A 19,871-nucleotide genomic window follows, 5' to 3' on the forward strand; every position below is an offset into this window, starting at 1 on the left:
AAGAGCTCATCGTAATTACAATCAGATCTTCACTCTTTCAGGACTAAAGGCAAAACTCCATTTTTAGTCCTGCAGTTCATGGACTTGATTCTCCTCTCTCACTGGTATAAATTAGGAGTGATTTAACTGAAATCAATGAAGTTATAGTGAAGTAAAGTGAAATCAGAATCAGGACCAACTGCTGTAATTAATGCTTACAATTGCTGAGGCTGAAGAGTAATGCACATAGCTGGTTGAAAAATGCCAATTCTTTTTCATGTTTTTTTTTTTTTTTTTTTTTTTTTTAATTCCTCATGGAATTCTATTGGTTCCTTTTTAAATGAAAAACTGAACTCAAACCCAAAAAGAATTTGATTTTAAAAAACTGTAATCAATCTTTTAGGTTTCAAAAACCAAACCAAGAATTTTTTTTACCAAAAACTAAACATTTTTTTTCAGAAAAGTTTTTTTGATTTCCCATGTTTTGATGTAAAACCATTAAAAATCCAACCAAATTCTGCAACATTTTCCTTGTAGTTGAAAAGCCATTTTTGATTAAAAATGTATTTCCTCCTCCTGACAATTTCAGCCAAAAGATGTTTTTTTTTTACAACAGAAAAATAAATGGGGCACCAGCACAGAGATATAAAAATGGGGATAGAGAAAAGGCTGGCATCATCAAATATAGAAAGTCCCATAGCAGAATTCCCTATAAATGAAATTGACCAGTGCACGCATAGAGTGAAAGAGTGTGTGTGTGTGTGTGTGTGTGTGTGTGTGTGAGAGAGAGAGACACACACACACACACACACACACAATTTCATAAGGAGAAAAAGGGAAAAAAAGGTATTTTTCTAGGAATTTCCCCCCAAATTGGACAGAAGTCACCACAGTTATTGTACAGATGTAGGTAAGAAAAATTCATCAGTGTAGAGGAACAGAAATAGAAATGCTTCTGGTTACATTTCTACTGGCAAACATACTGCACTAGATTCTCAGGTATGTCTTGGCACATCCAAGGTTGAGGGGGAAAAGAAAGGGTCCTCCAGGCTGAAAGCCCCCAGAACACTGGAGTCCACTGTGATGGGTTCACACCAGGGTACCACCTGGAACTGGGGTACTACTGAGTCCCCTGACCCACCAGCCCTGGCTCCCTCTTGCACTGTACTGCTGTGACAAACTGCACAGCCTTCCAGCCTGCACTTTCACCAGCAAACATACAGGTAGGGACACACCCAGCTGCAGTTACGTGCAGGCTCTCTGACCAGCCCCTGTGTGATGGTGCCCCCCATAAGGCTTTATGGAATATGCTTATGATTGTATATGTGACATAACTGGAATATGTTTTAGGCTACATATGCCATGTAACATATCTATGAAAGGTTATTCTCTATTGAATGTATTCATCCTATTTGTATGCATGCATCCTTTTTGTATTCAAAGTTTTAAATATTGGCTATGTACTGGCTTGATTTTAACTAGCCTAGTAAAGCATTTGGTCAGCTTCTTGAGAAAAGTGCAAATTAACTGCCCAATCAAAAAACACTTAAGTGGAAAAGTACACAGGCACCAGTGTGTGGTTTAAATAACTGTAGGTTATAGTTCCAAGTAATGTTAGCTTTCTCACTTTTCCATAGTTCAAGTAAGATGCTATTCTATTAACACTGCTGTTTCTCGTACTGTTGAGTCATGCAGTATAGATATTTTATCTTGCACATGTCTCTGTTCTCAGACCACAGATCATGTTATCGCTGTACAAATATAGCATATTAGTGCATGTGGAAGGCTAGTCAGCTGTGGGGTTCAAACAGATCTGGCTCACCATGAACTATGTTGCTGCTGTAAACAACCTCAGCGTCTCTAATTAACTAACCACAGTGCATACCCAGGAGCTCTGGATACTTGTGTTCCTTTAGTTGTAGGTAAGTGGCAATTTTGCTGATTACAGTTTACAGTCTCTTTGGATTCATGGGGTCAGGGTGGGAAGCAGGAAGGAGAAATTGTCATCAGGTCTTTGTTGCTTCTAATGAACTGCAAAAGAGAAAGATATGTATATGAGAAAGAGAACAGAAATGCAGCATATTACACCCTAAGAGATGTATATGTTTTATATTTTAAAGATAGCTGGCCAAATTCTCCTCCAGTGTAACTCCACTGATTTCAACAGATTTACACCTGGGACAAATTCAACCCAGCGTGTTGTATTATACACACACAATGCTTGTGACTCTAGATATTTGCTCTCTCCAAGTCTGCGCTGTAATAAACCTTTGCTATTACATCTCAAGGACATATGTTGGTGTGAAAATGCTTTTCAATAAAATAAATGGTTGGAGAGATTGGTCATTTATTTTCACTGGCTGTCAAAATTTACGGTAGAATTGAAAAAAAGTTATAGAACTTTAGCCTCTGAAGGCCACTTACACCTAATCTAGCACTGGTAGAGGAACTCTAACCAGCTAATAGATCTTTGTGAACAAAACATACCATTTTAAGTTAAACATAGTTGTTGTCTTTAGTAAAAGTATTTGTATGGTGTCCATCGCTGTGATATGAGGACATGTGTTCCTTACTGTAGGCTAAAATGGTACTGAACATCCCCACGCCCCAAAAACTGTGAGCATGCACTGCGTGAACCTCTATAGCAACTAACTCAGCATCCTTGAGAAGATCAGTGATGTGAGATACCACCCAGTGCACAAAGGTTCAGATCTTGGGTGCTGGCTCCATCCCCTATGCACCTCTCTGACAGCACAAAGGAGATAGAGAACTGCTTTAATGGGGAAGCTGAGGACTGCCCTGATGGAAAGTGAATCCCTGGGGGATGTAAACCTGGTGTCACCAGTTCTGTACCACCTGGTCCTTACATACCAAGGCATGTAGAGGAAATTCTTGGACAGGCTGAGGACATGTCCATGATCAGGAGGAGGCAGAGCTGGAGTGTACTGTCCTCCAGAGCTCCTCAGCCAGTGGAGTGGCCCTGAGGTGACAAGTCTTGATGGCATAATATAGTCACTGGAGCAGGAGTAATTTAGAGCAGCCCTCCCTCTAATCTATCTAATTGGTGTGCCCTAAATTCTTATACTGCACTCATCACCATGACATCAGAGTGTGAAGGAACTGAGCTGGCAAGAGCACATTGCCCCAGCTCCCATGATTTTGAGACTGATAGCTGAAGTGTTTCTTCCAAGTGCAGTAACTGGGGCAGATGTGGGGCCTGATTCACAGGTCAGACATAGGAATTTTACTCTGTTCCTGCAACATATCTTAAACTGGCCAGGGAATACTTCTCATGTAAGGGAATGGTGCAGAACGCTAGCAAAATGGCTTGCTGACATCCCCTTTCACAGATCCCTGTGAAGGGACTGTGACTAGTGCAGAAGAAGGCATGGCTAGAATGAAGGGACACAAGGGCTCCATAGGCAACTGAGCCCAGTTTAGAGAGAGCCTTAGGATGCTATAATCTCTGAAGGGGGCTAAACTTGCCTCTGGAGGATTCTGGAATATGGAAAAGATAAAGGTAGTTTAAAACTAGGGTCCTATACCATGTGGTACTTGGCCAGACCTGAGAATCAAGTCTGTAGTCCTTAAGTCAACCAGGGGCTAAGTCAATGGGGCGGCCTGCTTAAAAACTGGTGACATAAAATAGCCCTGAGGTAAGTGGGCCCTTAATTTTCCTGTTTTTAATTAACAGAGATACATTGTAGCTAAGAGCCTATATGATTCCCTCATTAAAAAATATTCTGTTTTATTTTTAAATTTCAGTTTTCCCTTTTACATAGACATGTCCCCAAATTCAGCTTCATTATAAATATAGCAGGTCTCTTTCAATATTTATGAAAATTAGTCAGCTTCTCAGTGAAGTCCAGTAAATAAAAGGAAGAAAATATACCACAAACATCAGCAAAAAATTTTTTGGTTCCATTGTAGGAGAAAGAATCACTTTGCTGAATAGATTGTCTGTCTGTTCACTGTGGTGCTGGGGAAATACATCTGTAATAAATCCCCTTGCAAATGTAACATCTATCATGCTTGATGACAAACACATTAGTGCTACAAGAGTTGACAAGTATAAGGAATACTGTAATTCAACTGCTAATTAATCCACGATTAAAAGACCTAATTAATGAATAACGCAGTGAGAAACTGTCTCAGAAGGTGTGATGAGAAAAATGATAAAGGGGAATCTCGTTTATGAGATCAGTTAATTTAACTAAGAGTAGAATTTGAACAGATTAATGAAAATTGTTACCTAGACATTGTGCTACAGTGATAAGCAATCTAGAAATATGTACATAGAAAACAATGCAGGAGACAAGCTTAGTTTTTGCATACCTGTTATCTGCACGTTTTTGTTATTGCTGCTGCTTAAAATAGCATTAACTTGATCTTTAATGGAAAAGTTAAAGGAAGAAATATCTAAGTGACTTATATCAACTTAATTATTAAATGGCCACTTTTATAATGTGACTTTTATTATGGTCTTTTCTTTTTTAATGTATTGTTACTACAGTATAGCCACATGACATCCATCAGTGAGAACTGTGCTCAGAAGAAAGTAAATTGTAAGGTGCCACACACACCTAGGCCACTATATAAATAGGTGCTTAAATGAACTGGGGGCTTGGATGAGCACGCACTGGCTGCAATTCACTCCCAACAAGACAGAAGTGATGATGGTGGGCTGGAAGAGTCGGTAGACCTTTTTACTCCTGGACTCCTAAGTAATGGCTGCCAAAGAGTTCTTTCTTCCTTATCCACCAGGCAAGATGGGTGTGATTTATCTCTACAGTGTGGCTCTGTCACAATTACTCAGGCTTTCATTGCTTCAAAATTAGATAAATGGGTTGTGCTCAACCCAGGGCTATGATTTGGTACCATTCAGAAGCTAAAGCAGGATGCTGCAGCCTGTTTATTAAGAGAAACTGCACATTTGGAGCACATGCTCTGTGATCTGCACTGGTTTCCCTGGAGCTTCTGAGTAGAATTCAGTGTTAGTTTTATCTTATAAAGTTTTATGTTGTTTGGGTCATGGTTACCTCAGAGATCGCCACTCTTCCCATGACATACTTCCATAGGTGAGTTTAACCAAAGTGATTTAGCTGGAGCTCCCTCGGTATAAATAAGAGGGAGCTGCTGGCAAGGCATTCTCAGGGTATGTTTAAACTGAAAATGCTACAGTGGTGCACTGATGGGAGGGCTTCTCCTGTCAGCAAAGGTAATCCACCTCCCAAGGAGGCAATAGCTAGGTTGATGGAAGCGCTGTCTACACCAGAATTTTTTATGGCCCTGAGAGACGTAGCTAAATTCCTAGTGTAGACCAGGCCTCGGTGAGGAGTTGTCAGTTCTGGCCCTTGCTTCCTCACTTGGTCTGCCAGGCCCAGATTTATTAATCTTCTGAACACATTGCAAAGGCCATTTTTTCTCTCTCTTGGTTAAAGCTGGTGAGGATCGTGTGGGCTGAAATAGATATAGTTATGTGTAGTCCTTGTTTATGTTTATATTGTAAAACTGTAAACTTCTTGGGGCAGGGACTGTCTTTTGGTTCTGTATTTGTACAGTACCTAACACAGTGGAATCCTAGTTCTCAAGTAGGGTTCCTAGGTGTTACCTTAATACTAATAATTTTTTATTTATGGGATAAGCACCTAGAACATTGGACAGACAATTATAGATCTTTTTCAAAAATTACTACAAGCCATAGCCTGTGGTGCCTGTTGTCATGCCTGCCAGATACTTAGCAGATACTCATCCTGATGATGGAGTTATGCATAAATGCTACAATTATTTCAGTAAAACATCTGATAAATACCATCTCTTTATTCTTGGCCTTTTGGGCCCTGATTCTACCAATGGTTATATACACAAATAGATTTATCCAAATGAGTACTCCCATTGACTTCAATGGGCCTACTCATTTTAAAAGTACTCACATGAGTATAAGTTTTCAGGACTGGGCCCTAAGTTGTATTTCTGAAGAATAAGTAAAACAGAAAATCGATTTTAAATCCCTTTATGTCTGGAAAACAAATGTGAAAATAACAAAAGCAGAAAGAATGAGATATGAGAACAACAACATTCAACTTCTACAGCCTGCAGCTATGAGATAATGTTGGAACTACATATTTATAATAGTACTTTAAAATCATTCAGCAGCTGATACCAGAAAAGGACATTTCACCCCTAATTTAATTATTTAAAAATAATATACACTATTTTGAAAAATAGTCTGTATGCAATGTATCATATTCCCTTAAACAGCAGGCAAAGATTTTACAATATTATTTACAATAGCCATGAGTTATAGTTAATGGATGAGCTTAGTTCCTGATCGAACTCTACTGAAATCAATAAAGATACACCAGGGATGAATCTGGCCCAATGTGTTACATTTGAGGATATTGATTAAGGCCCACTAAATTGCCCATATGTGAGTCTGAATTACAAGTGGTAAAATTATCTGCTGCCATCGACTCCCATATGCAGAACTCCTTTTTCCAGAGGTGATGCTATTGTAAATCATACCCTTGCTTTCTCTTTATAGTCCTGGAGCCTTTCTTCCCTGGAAGGCACTGTGCTTTCATTATACAGTAGTATATTACCAAAGAGCCTTGCTTTCATGATCTGTCTCACTAACACTTCATAAGATGGAGTGAACATTATAACAATGCATCATCCGAGAAAGGGGCTTTGATGATCTGTAATATAATTCAGAAGCAGACCTCATCCACGGAAGAAGGTATTCAGCTGCAAACTCAATACAGTTAAAGAGTAAACTTTGCAGACATTAGAGCAAATGCTCCTCTGGCCTGGATGGTGAAAGCCCGCACAAGATAAGAAATATGCTGGTTTCAGTGTATTCTCCTCTCTCACCTACTGCTTCCTTCTAGTTAGAGGCAGAAGCTGTGTGCAGAGCTTGACAGCCCTCTCACTCATGGCTGAGACTACTTCCACGTCTGCTGGTGCAAGGACGGGGAGGAAAGGGAGCTGAGTTTTGTTCAGGATGACTGGGCACGTGGGGGAGCATGATGAAACTGTGATGCGGAAAGGATTCCTGCCACCTTCTTCATGTGAAGGTCTCTAGCAGTTAGCCCAGCTATCTGTGAAGTAGAGAAGAGTATTTTCTCCTAAGTGGCAAACTGTAAATTGATAGTGAAGTTAGATTATGTCTACACTAGCACTTCTGTCTGTATAACTTATGTCACTCAGGGTGTGAAAAAAATACCCCTCTGAACAACATAAGTTACTCCGACAGAAGGGCCAGTGTGGCCAGCACTATGTCGGCAGGAGATGCTCTCCCGCTGACATAGCTACCGCCACTCATTGGGGGTGGTTTAATTATGCTGACGGGAGAGCAACATGAGCGATCTGGCAGCGGTGCAGCTGTGCCACTGTAAGCTCGCTAGTGCAGACATGGCCTTTGTACAACACATCTGATTATAGACAAAGCTTTCCATAGAGGAGTAAGGTCAGTGTTCTCATGACATTGCAATTAATGGGGTTTTGACTCTGCTGTTGTCAGCAGTAGGTTGAAGAGACACTGGGAGCTATTTGTTGCTTCATTGTTAACACTCAGATATAAACAAACAACAGAAACTTCTTTACAAGCAGGAAAGGTAAAGTTCATACAGTCATCCAAAGATACAAAAGACACTGGCATAGCAAAATACCTGACCTATCCCTATGTCCGAGTTCAGAGGCACTGATCGTCATGATAGTACTTAGGATTTTTCTTACAGATATAACAAATAGGATATAACCCTACTTGTTGTTCTTATCAGTTTGCATTTGCCTAAGGGTTTGGTTAGGCGAGACTGGGGTGCTTTGTGGATAAACAATGTATTTTTGTATTTCTTAATATGCCCTCTTGTAAGGAGATATTTTGTAGGTTAAGAGAAAAAGAGCATTAAGAAAAGGTAGAATAAAAGAAAAAAATAGGGATTTGGTGACCATTTCTCCCTGCCTTCCCCTGCCCCAAGTGTTTTGACTCAAGGCCAGACTGTAAGTGACCCCCGTAGAAGGATAGGAGGCCTGGAAACAGTGATCAGAGTAAGAACTTGGAAAAATTAATAGCTGAAACCTTGAAAATACACACTAAGCTAAGGGACAGACTATTTGTTCAACAGTAGCTTGACAGCTCAAGGCCTTTGTGTGTTTCACTAACGAACAATGTAATAAAAGTGGCATCTAATGAAATCTCAAGTGAACTTAAAAAAAGAGAAGAAACTGCAGTTTTTATCTTGGTGGAAGCAATTATTTTTAAAAGGCTTTCAGAGTTCTGTTTTATAAGATTTCCCCATGTTGGCTCAGTGAACCATTTTATGAACAAGTAGGCATTACAAAAGCCATCTATAGATAGATTAGCTGTATCTCATGATAAAAAAATGGAGTTGAGATGATTACATCTTCAGCAATGACTCTGAGCAAGAGAGAACAATTCCCACACTGCTCCTATTAAAAGCAACGGGAATTTAGCCATTGACTTCACTAAGGGCTTGTCTACACTGCGACATTGTCGACAAAAAAGCCCGCCCGTGAAAGACAAAAGTTTTGCCAATGTGAGTGGCAGTTCTCCTGCCGACAAAGCGAACACCACTCACGGGGCTGGAAGTATTTTGTCGGCCAAAGTGCATATAAAATACTGACAGAGAGCATTCACACACGCTGACTTTTAGTGACAAGGCCGTGTCGACACAGCCTTGTCACTAAAAGCTGCGTAGTGTAGACAAGCCCTAAGAGCAGGAGCAGGCTGCAGGTAATAGCCCTGTATCTAATTTGCCTCTGCAGTTTTGGCTGGACACAGCATACTTTACTTCCTGGCTTAGGCTCCAATTCAGAACTGTACTCAATGGCTTGCTTAAAAGTAGGCATGTGAAGTACCTGGCTAAATGGAGGTCCTATTGCTATGTTCTACTAAACAACTGCCACCTTTCACAAATTGGTGATTGCATTTCAGTAGTAGATGAAGGGATTTCTGTATCTGATGGGACTGATCCTGCAGCCCTTAATCACATGATGAACACTTACTTGTGCAAGTAGTCCCATTGATTGGAATAAGGATTAGTAGCATGAAAAAGGGTCAATAGGATGATGGCCTAAATTTGGTAAACACTTTAGGATCATTTGGGATTGACAGGAACTTTATAAACTGTTATTATTACTATTATTGTTAATTGAATCATTAAAGAAAAAAATATTTTTTTGGGATGATATTTAATCAAGTTAATATTTCTTTGTCCATTTTTTCCAAGCAAGCTATAAGGAACTGGACCAGAACATTAAATATTTGTATTAATTGTTTTCTTCCCTTTTTATGATGACATCTTAACGATGCACTTGTTTTTTACAGGAAAAGCTTAATGTCAGGACCATGGGACATCAGGTGATAATATTTGACATTTCTGTTGTAAGAGGCTTCTGGGAAACTCAAGTCAAGAAGTATAAAGAAACTCGAAAGAAGGAGAAGGAAAGATTAGCACAAAGCTCATTAGAGAAGTAAGCCAACCTACTGTTCTTCTGTTTAACTGAATTCCTTAACATATTTGTTAATTTCATTACATACAAAGGATAGTCAAATGATCCTAGGAATCCAATTTAATTTAGTTGGTTTGGATTTGCTGATGCAACCTTCTACCTCCCCTCAAATGACTAACAGAAATACAGCACAGATTATATGTAGATTGCCTTGTTTTATTAGTTACTGAACTTTGTGTGTAGACTGCAATTTACTGATGGGATATTTTGCTAGTTCATTGCATAGATTTAATTAAAAAATACGGAAGTGCTTTCCCCTTCTTCTATTCTTGTTCATGAAAAGTGCAATATTAAGGTACTGCATTTATTGTGAAAAACTTATGAAAATATACTTGTGAAATTCAATAGTAAGAAATGTTTTGTTATGTTGTCAGCAGAAAAAAAGGGAAGAAATATACATGCAGGTACAGTATTGCTGAATACCATAAAGGAGAAAAAAGGGACAAGAACAAAAGAACTATCAAATGAGCCTTCTGTTGACCCAACCTAAATGCAAAACAAAAGGCTTGAATACAATAGTGTTCACCCCTACTGTTCATACTGGTTGCTTTACTATAGTTTATTAATGATTTGTTTAAGTGATATTTCTGTTTCTTTGTGATCATCTCCATTAGAGTAACTGGAATATTATTCTAGGAAGATAGTGTAAGCATAGGTGCTGACTCCATGAATGCTTCAGGGCTGGAGTGGGGGGCAGGCCTGGGGCGATACAGGTGTCAAGCACCCGCAGGGCTGCCCAGAGGATTCAGGAGGCCTGGGGCAAAGCAATTTTGGGGGCCCCTTCCATAAAAGTTGCAATACCATAGAATACTATATTCTCGTGGGGGCCCTGTGGGGCCCGGGGCAAATTGCCCCACTTGCCCCCCTCCCCGGGTGGCCCTGAGCACCTCTTGGGAATGTAGAAAGTCGGCACCTATGCAGGAGTTATAGGACTTGACTGATACCATCTTTATTGCTCAGGGAAGAGGGAAAAAAAAAGAAAAGAATCTCTTTGCTGAACAGTGCCTAGGGCTGAATGGTGCCTTTGGTGAAGGGGACAGCATAAATCTCTAGAATGAAATCTGGCTGACCCAGCAGGAGTTACTCCTGGGTTCTCTGGTGCAACTCAGCCTGATATAGTAGCTACATCACTGTTTAAAAGCCCAGGACAAGGCACATGACCGAAAGCACTCTTGTATAGGGGATCTGTCTATGGAGCAAACTTCCAGAGGAGATCAGGCGAATCCAGAATCTTTTGGAAATGCTGTAAAATCTTCTTCATTGAAAAAAGTTTTTCCAACATAAGAATGACACAACACTGACACCTCCTGCTGTCCCTAAATCACTACCAAACAAAGACAAAACAACAGAGCTTTTACCCCAAAAAGGAGACAGTGCCAGAGAGTCCATGAAGTCCCACAGGGATTTATCTATTGCTATTGATTTTACATAGGAGGGACTCAGATACTCTCATGATGGGTGGCAGTATAAAACCCTAAGACAGTTAAGCTGCTTGAAGGGGGTGCAAAGTGCTTCTTTTTCTGTGCCAGGCAGCTTCTCTGACTGCTCTGGGGATGAGAGACAGGCCAGTGGCCTCACCTTCACCTTCTTGCCCCATTTCAGGCAACTAGTGCCCACAAAGTTGTTAGGAGGAACCAGGGCCTGCACTGTCCAGCCAGACTATTGCTGGCCCCTGCAAAGGGGAAAAAGGCAGGAAAAGTCCATGCACCCTTTGGGCACCGATGTAGTGGCTGGCCACAATCTGACCCCTAATTTGTGCATCTCTCCAGCTCTCTGCTTTTCTCTCTCCGACTCATTTGTACAGAGTGTAGGTTTTCTAAACGTTCAGAACCACAGATCATTTTGTTTCCTATTTGTGTTGGCTAGTACAAAAGCAAACCACAACTGACATACATCAGGGAAATTCAACAGAGAGAAAAAAAGAGGGCACCTTAATATGGTAAGGAGTAGTTTTTTCTGCTGCAATGCAGCTAATTTTAGCTACCTCACTTTTTGCCAGTGGACTAGGGCAAGACCCAGAGCTGTCCTGTGAGTCATGTTTTCCATGAAGACAACAATCTCGCTGTAGTTGACATCTGTGCTTCTCATTACCCATCTCTTCTACTAAAGTAACAGTGCTTGGTGATCTCTTCTGCCCAATCTTACATGCATTAATGAGGTTCCAAATTCCTTCATTATATTTTCTGTACCAATGAGGGTAGGCCCAGGAGTTGGTATAGAATACAGCAATATATAGCATTTGAACTTTCTATGTCCACAAGGGAAATTTTTTAAAGACTGAAATGTATACAATACTTTGTCCCACAACACTAGGCCAGTTTCTGATGCTCTTAATTTATGTTGAGAAGCATCACACTCTCCAAATAATCCCATTGATTTCAAACGGGAGTACTCCAGGAATAATATACTCAGTGTAAGTATATCAGAACCTAAACCTGTGTTATTATGGATTGATATTGTACCTCTTGAAATTAATTTCAAAACTCCCATTGATTTCAGTGGTGCAGGATCAAGCAGTTAAAACAGGGGTGGGCAAACTATGGCCCGTAGTCCACATCAGGCTGCGGGACCGTCCTGCCCGGCCCCCAAGCTCCTGGCCCGGGAAGCTAGCCCCTGGACCCTCCCCCTGCTGTCTCCCCTTCCCCACAATGCTCTAGGCGGTGGGGCTGTGAGCTCCTGGGGCAACACAGCTGCAGAGCCGGCCTGACTTGGTCTCTGTGCTGTGTGGTGGCAGCGGTGGCAGCGTGGCCTGCTCTAGCTGGGCGGCGCGGCTGTAGCACTGCCAGCCACTGGTGCTCCAGGCAGCGCGGTAAGGGGGCAGGGAGCAGGGGGGTTTGGATAGAAGGCAGGGGAGTTCGGGGTGGTGGTCAGGGGGTGGGGGTGTGGATGGTGGTCGGTGGGGAAAACGGGGTTGAATGGGGGCAGGGGTCCCGGGGGGCAGTCAGGAAGGAAGGGGGGTTGGATGGAGCAGCAGGGGGCAGTCAGGGGCCCGGTTCCGGGGGCAGTCAGGGGATAGGGAGAAGGGGTGGTTGGATGGGGCAAGGGTCCCCAGGGGGCCGTCAGGGGATAGGGAGAAGGGGTGGTTGGATGGGGCAAGGGTCCCCAGGGGGCCGTCAGGAATGAGAGGAGGTTGGCTGGAGCAGGAGTCCCGGGGAGAGAGGGGGTGACACACATAGGAAGTGGGGGCCAGACCACGACCCCTTCCCCTAACCAGCCCTCCATACAATTTATGAAACCTGATGCGGCCCTCAGGCCAAAAAGTTTGCCCGCCCCTGAGTTAAAATAATATGGCCAAAGTCACAAAGAAAATGGCAATTAATGCAAAACTCACGATTAGAGGAAAAACCCTCTTGTCACATGATAGAATTTCCAAGAGACGTGTGTGCTTAAAAACACATATATCAGCTACTGTTGCCTATTGTGTCTCCTGGGCCAGATTGTCAATAGAGCACTCAGCCCAGTTTTCAAATTCTCAGTAGCAACAACTGTTGGTGGCGCCCTTTCAAAAATTCTAACCTTAATGAACCCTCCTGCATTAGTGGATGCAGCAAAGGCTCATTATTCCAGCAGGAGCGCCTCACAGCTTGATGGCTTTTAAAGCTGGAGCAGGTGAGGTGGGAAGAAACCCGCTCTCTGCAATTGGTAGGGAGTTACCTTCTGAGGGCTATTATTCCAAAAGTTTTTTTTCTCTGCTTTTAGTTTGTTTTAATACACAGCACTTACACAGTGTATTATGCTTTTCACCAAAGTAACAGTTTTGCCTGAAAAGAAAAGAGCACTGACTGAATTCAGACAGTAAGTTGATCTGCTGAGTAAGAAAGTGCCATTTTTACAATCTCTCCCTGAGTAAAAACAACGTGGAGTCTTGTGGCACCTTAAGACTCCCCTTTTTTTTTTTTTTTTTTTTTTTTTGCTGAAACAGACTAACACGGCTACTCCTCTGAAACTTGTCTCCCTGAGTAGAAGTTCAAGATAAATCTTCCTGTTTATATTTACAAGGTTATCCAGATCAGATTAAGAATCCCTGTTTTCAAGTTTATATAACAGTCATGAACATGTTGTGCAATAGTCACAGTATTATGCCTGAAGTGGTCTCCTACTACACTGGGAGTAGGATTTGGCACCTATAAATATTCATGTACTGTAAAGTCTATTTTGTGACATGTAGCCACAATCCTCGAGTAGGGTGTGCTGTGGACTGCACCATCCCAGAGAAGTGTTAGTGAGATTTTGCCTTAGACATTCATTATTTCTCCAGTACTGCTCCCTGCATGTATTGTGTGTGTAAGGATTTGGAATCAGTGATTAGGCTGGTATAGAATTCCCCCCACTCCGTGGGCCAGTGGTGTGTGTGTATGGGGGCAGGCATTATTAATACATGACCCCGCCTCCTTCCCACCCCTCCTCACCATCTTTTGGTCACCTACCTCCATGCAGAGATCAAGAGCAAGTAGTCCCGGTTATCCCCAGAGCACAGGGAGTGGACTTGACTTCGGCCAGGTTTCTTGTGTGTTAACATTGGCCAGGTTTCTTGCGTGCTACTTCACCCCTGTGCAGGTGAGCAAGGGTAGCACACAATCTGTCCCTACTTATGTTGTATATATGTTCACATAATATCTGAGAAACCATCCATAAAAGCTGCCCACTAGAGAGATTATGATTGCTAACCACTTAAAAAAAAGAGACAGAAATTCAGCTTTAGATTTTGCTGCTTGTTATCAATCAGAACATGCATATGACTTTTCTAAAAGCCACTGCCCACATGGAAAGAGTAGGTGCTCATGCACCTAGTTTGTACTGATCACTGGGGCTCCAAATTATAAGGATCAGATTGGAAGTGATTCCTTTGATTTGTTTTGATGCTTTGAAAGGCAGGAAAATATTTTGAACCTTTCCAAGTAACCCTCAACTACAAATAAAGAATGTATCTGGGATTAAATTCCTAACAGGAGCCACTGTCTCCTGGTAAGGAGGAATAAAACCTCATTGTTTTAGGGAGTCTCATGTAGGACCAGATTCTGATGCCCTTCTTCACATTGAGTAGTTCCTTACTTCTCAAGTATTTCCACTGAAATCAATAGAAGTACTCAGTGCATACTCAGTGTGAGTAAGGGTATCAGAATCTGGCCCACAGTGATCATTTAGAAATAGGGATTCAAAGAGAAGGCTGTTTCAAACAGAATTAGGTCAAAAGGGACCTTTTAGTGTACAGTAGCTGGGTCTACATGGTAATTTGGTGTGTGACAAAGTAGTGCGCTATAGATTTACACCCTGGCTTGCCACAAACTAAGTCTCGTATGGACAAGCCCTGAGTTTGAAGGGACTTGCTATTATTTAGTCAAATTCTGTAAGCCTTAGTTGAAAGAAACTCCCAGTGAGTTTTGCTGGAGTAGAGAAAGCAGAATTTAGCTCTTAAAAGTTCTAAAATAGTCTCACTGTGAAAAATGTAAGATTCTCCTCCATTTGTAATCCTCTGAGACACAAGATTTTACAAAGAGGAAACCTTACCTATGCAAACATGGATTTTGATAAATGAATTTCATACATTTTTTAACTCTGTTTATGTTAAAAGTGACAAAGATTATGAACCTTTTACTGAGAGTTCCACTCTAAAATGTTAACAGCTTGTCAGCAAAACCTAACTCTGAAGTTTGATGATGTGAGAAATTGTGACTGGGTGTGTTGCCTATCTGGGTCCTATGATGAAGCCCTGGATAGCTGGGCCCTGGATCCACTTGGGCAAAGTCAAGTGAACCATCTGTTTCCCTGTTGGCTCTCCAGAGTTGTGAAATTAGAAAGAAAAGGATTAAGGAGTGGAGCCAATGGAGCTGGGCTACATAAACAATCAGGACCAAGCGTAGGGTATGAAAGGGAAAAGCAAACAAGTAGGGGTAGGTTGTGGAATGAACCCAGTTCTAGTAGGAAGAGGAGTGTGTTGAATAAGTGCTATAGAGAGAATGATATTTATTATGTCCCTAGTGAAAGAAAAGATTTGTTGTTGTTGTTGCTGTTCTATATTTTATGTCTCACACCAGGAAAGACTTTGTTTGTTTGGGTAAAGGTTGATTGTACCCCTGGTGGGGGACAGCTTCTGCTAGGATGAAGTTTTTTCTGCAAACTTGTTTCTATTTTGGAGAGGAACTTAATGGATTGAAAAGAAACTGACTTTCTACATAAGCAGGGAGGTACTGTATGCTTCCCAAAGCACTTGAAAGTTGTGTGTTGGTATTTCAATGCACTTGGGGAGATAGAAGTACTGTAAGTGAGGTGGTTTTCAAAAATGGAGATGGGTTCGATAAACTCAGAAAAGCGGGTGTATTGCTGAATAGTTGGACACTTTTACAGGCCAGTAGGTAGCTTAGTGTTTTGCTTTTCTGTCTCTTAAAACACTGGCCACAGTATTCTCCTAAGGAGTAAATGATGGTTTTATTCAAGATCCCAAAACCTACCAGAAAACCTCATTGTAAATTTTCCGGATCATGGCTTAACTTATAAGTCACAATATGTTAGAGATGTACAGTATTGTATGTTCACTACATCTGTATAGAAATCAACACAAATTCTAGAGAATAGAGCCAGCAGCTAATGCGTGGGAATGGGTTTGGTTTAATGCAATATCAGCATGTAAATAAAGACTATCATTTTAAAATGTAAGTAATGTTGCTTACAATACAGCTTCAAATTGGTTCTTCTACATTCTGATGATACTCAGTGATTTTTTGTTGCATCCTGTAATACTGAAGTGTAAATACAAATCTGGCATGCTGTCAGAGAAGTTTCATGTAGTATGTTAAGTGCACTCATCATGTGGAAGTCTACCTCCACCTTCTGTCTTCTTAAAAAAAAATAAAAATAAAAGGTAAGTACCTTATAACTTATGCCATAATGTACAATTAAAACACAAACACACTGTTAATACAAAGCTAAGACTGCACCATTAAGCTCTGAAAAATGTGGAAATGTCCAGTCTAGTCACCTAAGGTTCTCCCCAAGAAGTGGCTCAGTAAATACCCTTGGTTCATTCCCAGCCCACCAACAAAACATGACGTGAATAAGGCAGAGCTTGCAGAACTGTCTCTCACATTTCTTATCTTCACTTACTTTTTTAGTGTGTAGCTAAGTTAACCATGAGTTAGACTCTTTCTGAATGTATGAAAAAAGCTTGGACAATATTCAGTCGATGTGCAGCGTGTAACTTTTTTTCAAAGGCTTATAACTTTGTTGATCAAAACTAACTCTCACTAGAACACTCAAAGCCTCTCCTCTATTTCTCTGCTGGACTTTATTGTTTGAGTTCCAGTTGTTTTACTGCTCGTGGCTATTTTTTTTAAGCTGTAAGAATTTTTATAATAGTGAAAGTATTTTATTTTTGGTCCTTCATTGAGCAAAAAATGGTTCAGCTATTTTTGAAAAACTTTCTGACCACTCACCCTCAGAGGAAGCAGGTACCTGGGGTGGCACATTCTGAGGGGCTATTCAGTTTGTTGGACGGCTTTTTTTTTTTGCTTGGGGCGGCAAAAAAGGTAGAGCTGGCCCTGATAACCAAAACAATAACACTTAAACAAATAGTCATAATCTCTGCTGATCCTACTCCATACCTCAAAAATAATACCTTGAGGGCTTACTGAAAACTGATACTCGATTGGTCTGTAGCGAGGTTATCACAATGTTGACAGATTTCTAGGGCAAGAGTGACTTCTGTTTCAGCAAGGTGTACTTATTCATATACCAAGCTATCACCACAAAAATAACCTCATTGAAGCCAGTGTGACTACTTCCGTGCTTAACGTTAGGCATACGCTTAAGTATTTTGCTGAACTAGGGCCTCAGATCGCACTTGGGCCCAATTGTGGCCAAATTATCTCTTAAATACCATGAGAATGATAGCCATCTCTTTAAAACAAGTGAAACATTAACTAACGGTTAGGATGAGGATCAAGCTATTGCACAGCTTAATAACAGTAATACTATTACTAATTAATAAAAAGAACACAAAAAATAAACTTTAGGGGTTATGCGGTTTGTCTCTCTGTAACTATCTTACATGTTGCCATATTGGTCCCAGAGTTACCCAGCACTTTCAGAACCCAAAGCAGTGGTAACTGTTTCTCTCAATAGCCAATAACAATTCATTATTCTCCTTATTAGCAAAGCAGCTTCAGCAAAAAAATTTCAAAGTCAGTTCCCCATATTTCTTTCCCCTTTTCATGAATCTGTCCTTTCACTTTATCACACTCAGTAAAACTGCAGTGTGCAACTGGTTTTGTTCTGTCTGACTTAGGAATAATTTGTCCTTGCTATGTGGTGTCCTCGCTTCCATTTAGGCGGCGGATGGCGCTACGTACACAAGATGGCTGTAAGTTACGTCAAATCCGTTTTTTCCACAACACCGGGATATTAGAGAGACAAGGCGGATGAGTTAAGAAGTTGGTCCAATAAAATATTTCCTTACCGTTTTATGCATTTGTTGTAGGGGAAAACGTGTTCCAGGGATTTCCAGGGCCTTTAAAAGAAAGCAAGTGTTCAAAACAAAGAATTTAGACTGGAAAACTACTTACTTTCCTCAGAGAAATGTTAACAGATTTAAAAAGGACTGGGAATGTTAAATAGTTGCTGGTGGAGTGTTTTCTTAAAACAACCCTCCCTCCCCCTTCCCCCCCCCCCCCGCCCCTGGCACCAACCACCCAAGAATTTGTTGCACTGTTTTATAGAATTTTCTCACACACAACAGAGGTGCTTTTTTTTTTGTTTTTCAAAGGCATGCATGATAGCATTTGATAGCAGAAGTGTGATAATACATAATTTCCCTTATATGAGATTGTCAATCAGAGATAAAACAGTTTATTTTGATAAGGGTTCCATAGGAAATAATGGCAATCACATACTTTAACAGTGACTAGCTAGAACGGAGTGGATGAACCCCTAGTTGTCCCTGTCACCTTGGTCTGATATTACCTGTAGCATACAAATGACAGATGTATCATTATATTTAATGATGTTTATTAATTGGTCTGCAAAAATTGTCTGAATTTTGTACCTGGCATCAGATTAGACTAGTAGATTGAATAATGAGCCAACCATTGATTTATAAGTAGGCTTGGCAGAATTTAATTTTTATTTTTTCTAATTTTGATGGATAATATCAACATTAACTTTAAAGCATTTTTTTTTAGGCTTTTACCTATTTACATTTTCACAGTTGTAGGTAATTAATGACAGTAAAGATGGAGATTAAAAAAATTAAAGCTTTATAACTACTAAAACACAAACTGTCAACATCACTTCAAAATATACACAGAAAATATACTTAAATCAGTCCCTAAGAAGTTGTCAAGAAGTATTTTTCTTACTTTGCCTATCTGTAAATTTAGATTATTATAGATGTATTTTTTTTGTTCATTTGTGTGTGTATGGTGAAAATCGATGTTTACTGATAAAAATCAAATTCTTCCAAGCTTATATAGAAGTCTTTTTCTGTGCAAGGAAAGCTGTATTGATTCATATTTGGTTGGTGATGCAGCCCCAGTGGTACAAGCAATGATTGCAAGTGATTAGAATATCTGCCCTTGGAATTGACCATGTCTTTATTCTGACACATACTGGATAAAATCAGACATATTTGTTGTCCCATTGGTATAATTCACTCTCCATCCACATGCAGTATTTCTCTATGATGCTTAACCTGATGACCATGCAAGATCGTTTTATAAAAGCTCTGAAGAGCATATTGCATTAAGCTGACATTAAAAGGCTATGTAGAATTTCTTCTTCACTCTTACATCACTGTGTGATTATATTCTTGCTGAATTTGTCATTAAGTTTGTAGTTGTCATAATTCTTTTGCATTCAGTTCCTCTTTTGCTGCATTGATCAATAATTGAATTATCAGAGGTTTGGGTTTTGTTTAACTGCATTTTACTTAACTAACAATGTATTGTTGCCGCTAGATGTTTGTATTTTCTACATTTTATCAGTAAAATATCAGAGGAAAATACATTCTCTTGTCATTAATGCTTCTCTGGTTGTTACCACAGTTAAAGGATTTAGAGCTAAATCTTCCCCTTTGTGGGTTTTATTGTGTTGTCTCAAGTCTCCCTGGGTTGGGAATAACGGTCAGCGTGGAGGTGGCCTGCTTCTGGGCTGAGGGAAGATTTTTGTGCTCCCACCTCGTCTACTTACTTCAGGTTTCCTGAATTCAACCAGCTAAAAATGAAACAACCATTTATGGGACTGGCTGAGTAAAGGGAGGCAAGGCACAAAAAAGCCAATTTTCATTTCACTGAATTATCACAGTGAAATTTTTAATTTTTTGGTGGATGATAAAGGAATTCCACGGGTGTGTGAGGATTGTGTCACAG

At 40.5% G+C, this 19,871-nt stretch overlaps 1 protein-coding gene across 1 annotated transcript in view; it reads left to right on the top strand.

The window, feature by feature from the left end:
- The first annotated feature begins 1,774 nt into the window (after nucleotides 1-1,774).
- LRRC2 (leucine rich repeat containing 2) overlaps nucleotides 1,775-19,871 on the top strand; it is a 73,385-nt gene continuing 55,288 nt past the window's right edge. The window contains exons 1-2 of the mRNA XM_054032249.1: nucleotides 1,775-1,901; nucleotides 9,329-9,474. Coding sequence (XP_053888224.1) covers nucleotides 9,350-9,474 — 125 coding nt within the window. The 5' untranslated portion in view covers nucleotides 1,775-1,901; nucleotides 9,329-9,349. The remainder of the gene's footprint in view (nucleotides 1,902-9,328; nucleotides 9,475-19,871) is intronic.

The sequence above is a fragment of the Malaclemys terrapin genome, chromosome 6 (genome assembly GCF_027887155.1).
Source record: "Malaclemys terrapin pileata isolate rMalTer1 chromosome 6, rMalTer1.hap1, whole genome shotgun sequence".
Classification (NCBI taxonomy): Eukaryota; Metazoa; Chordata; order Testudines; family Emydidae; genus Malaclemys; species Malaclemys terrapin.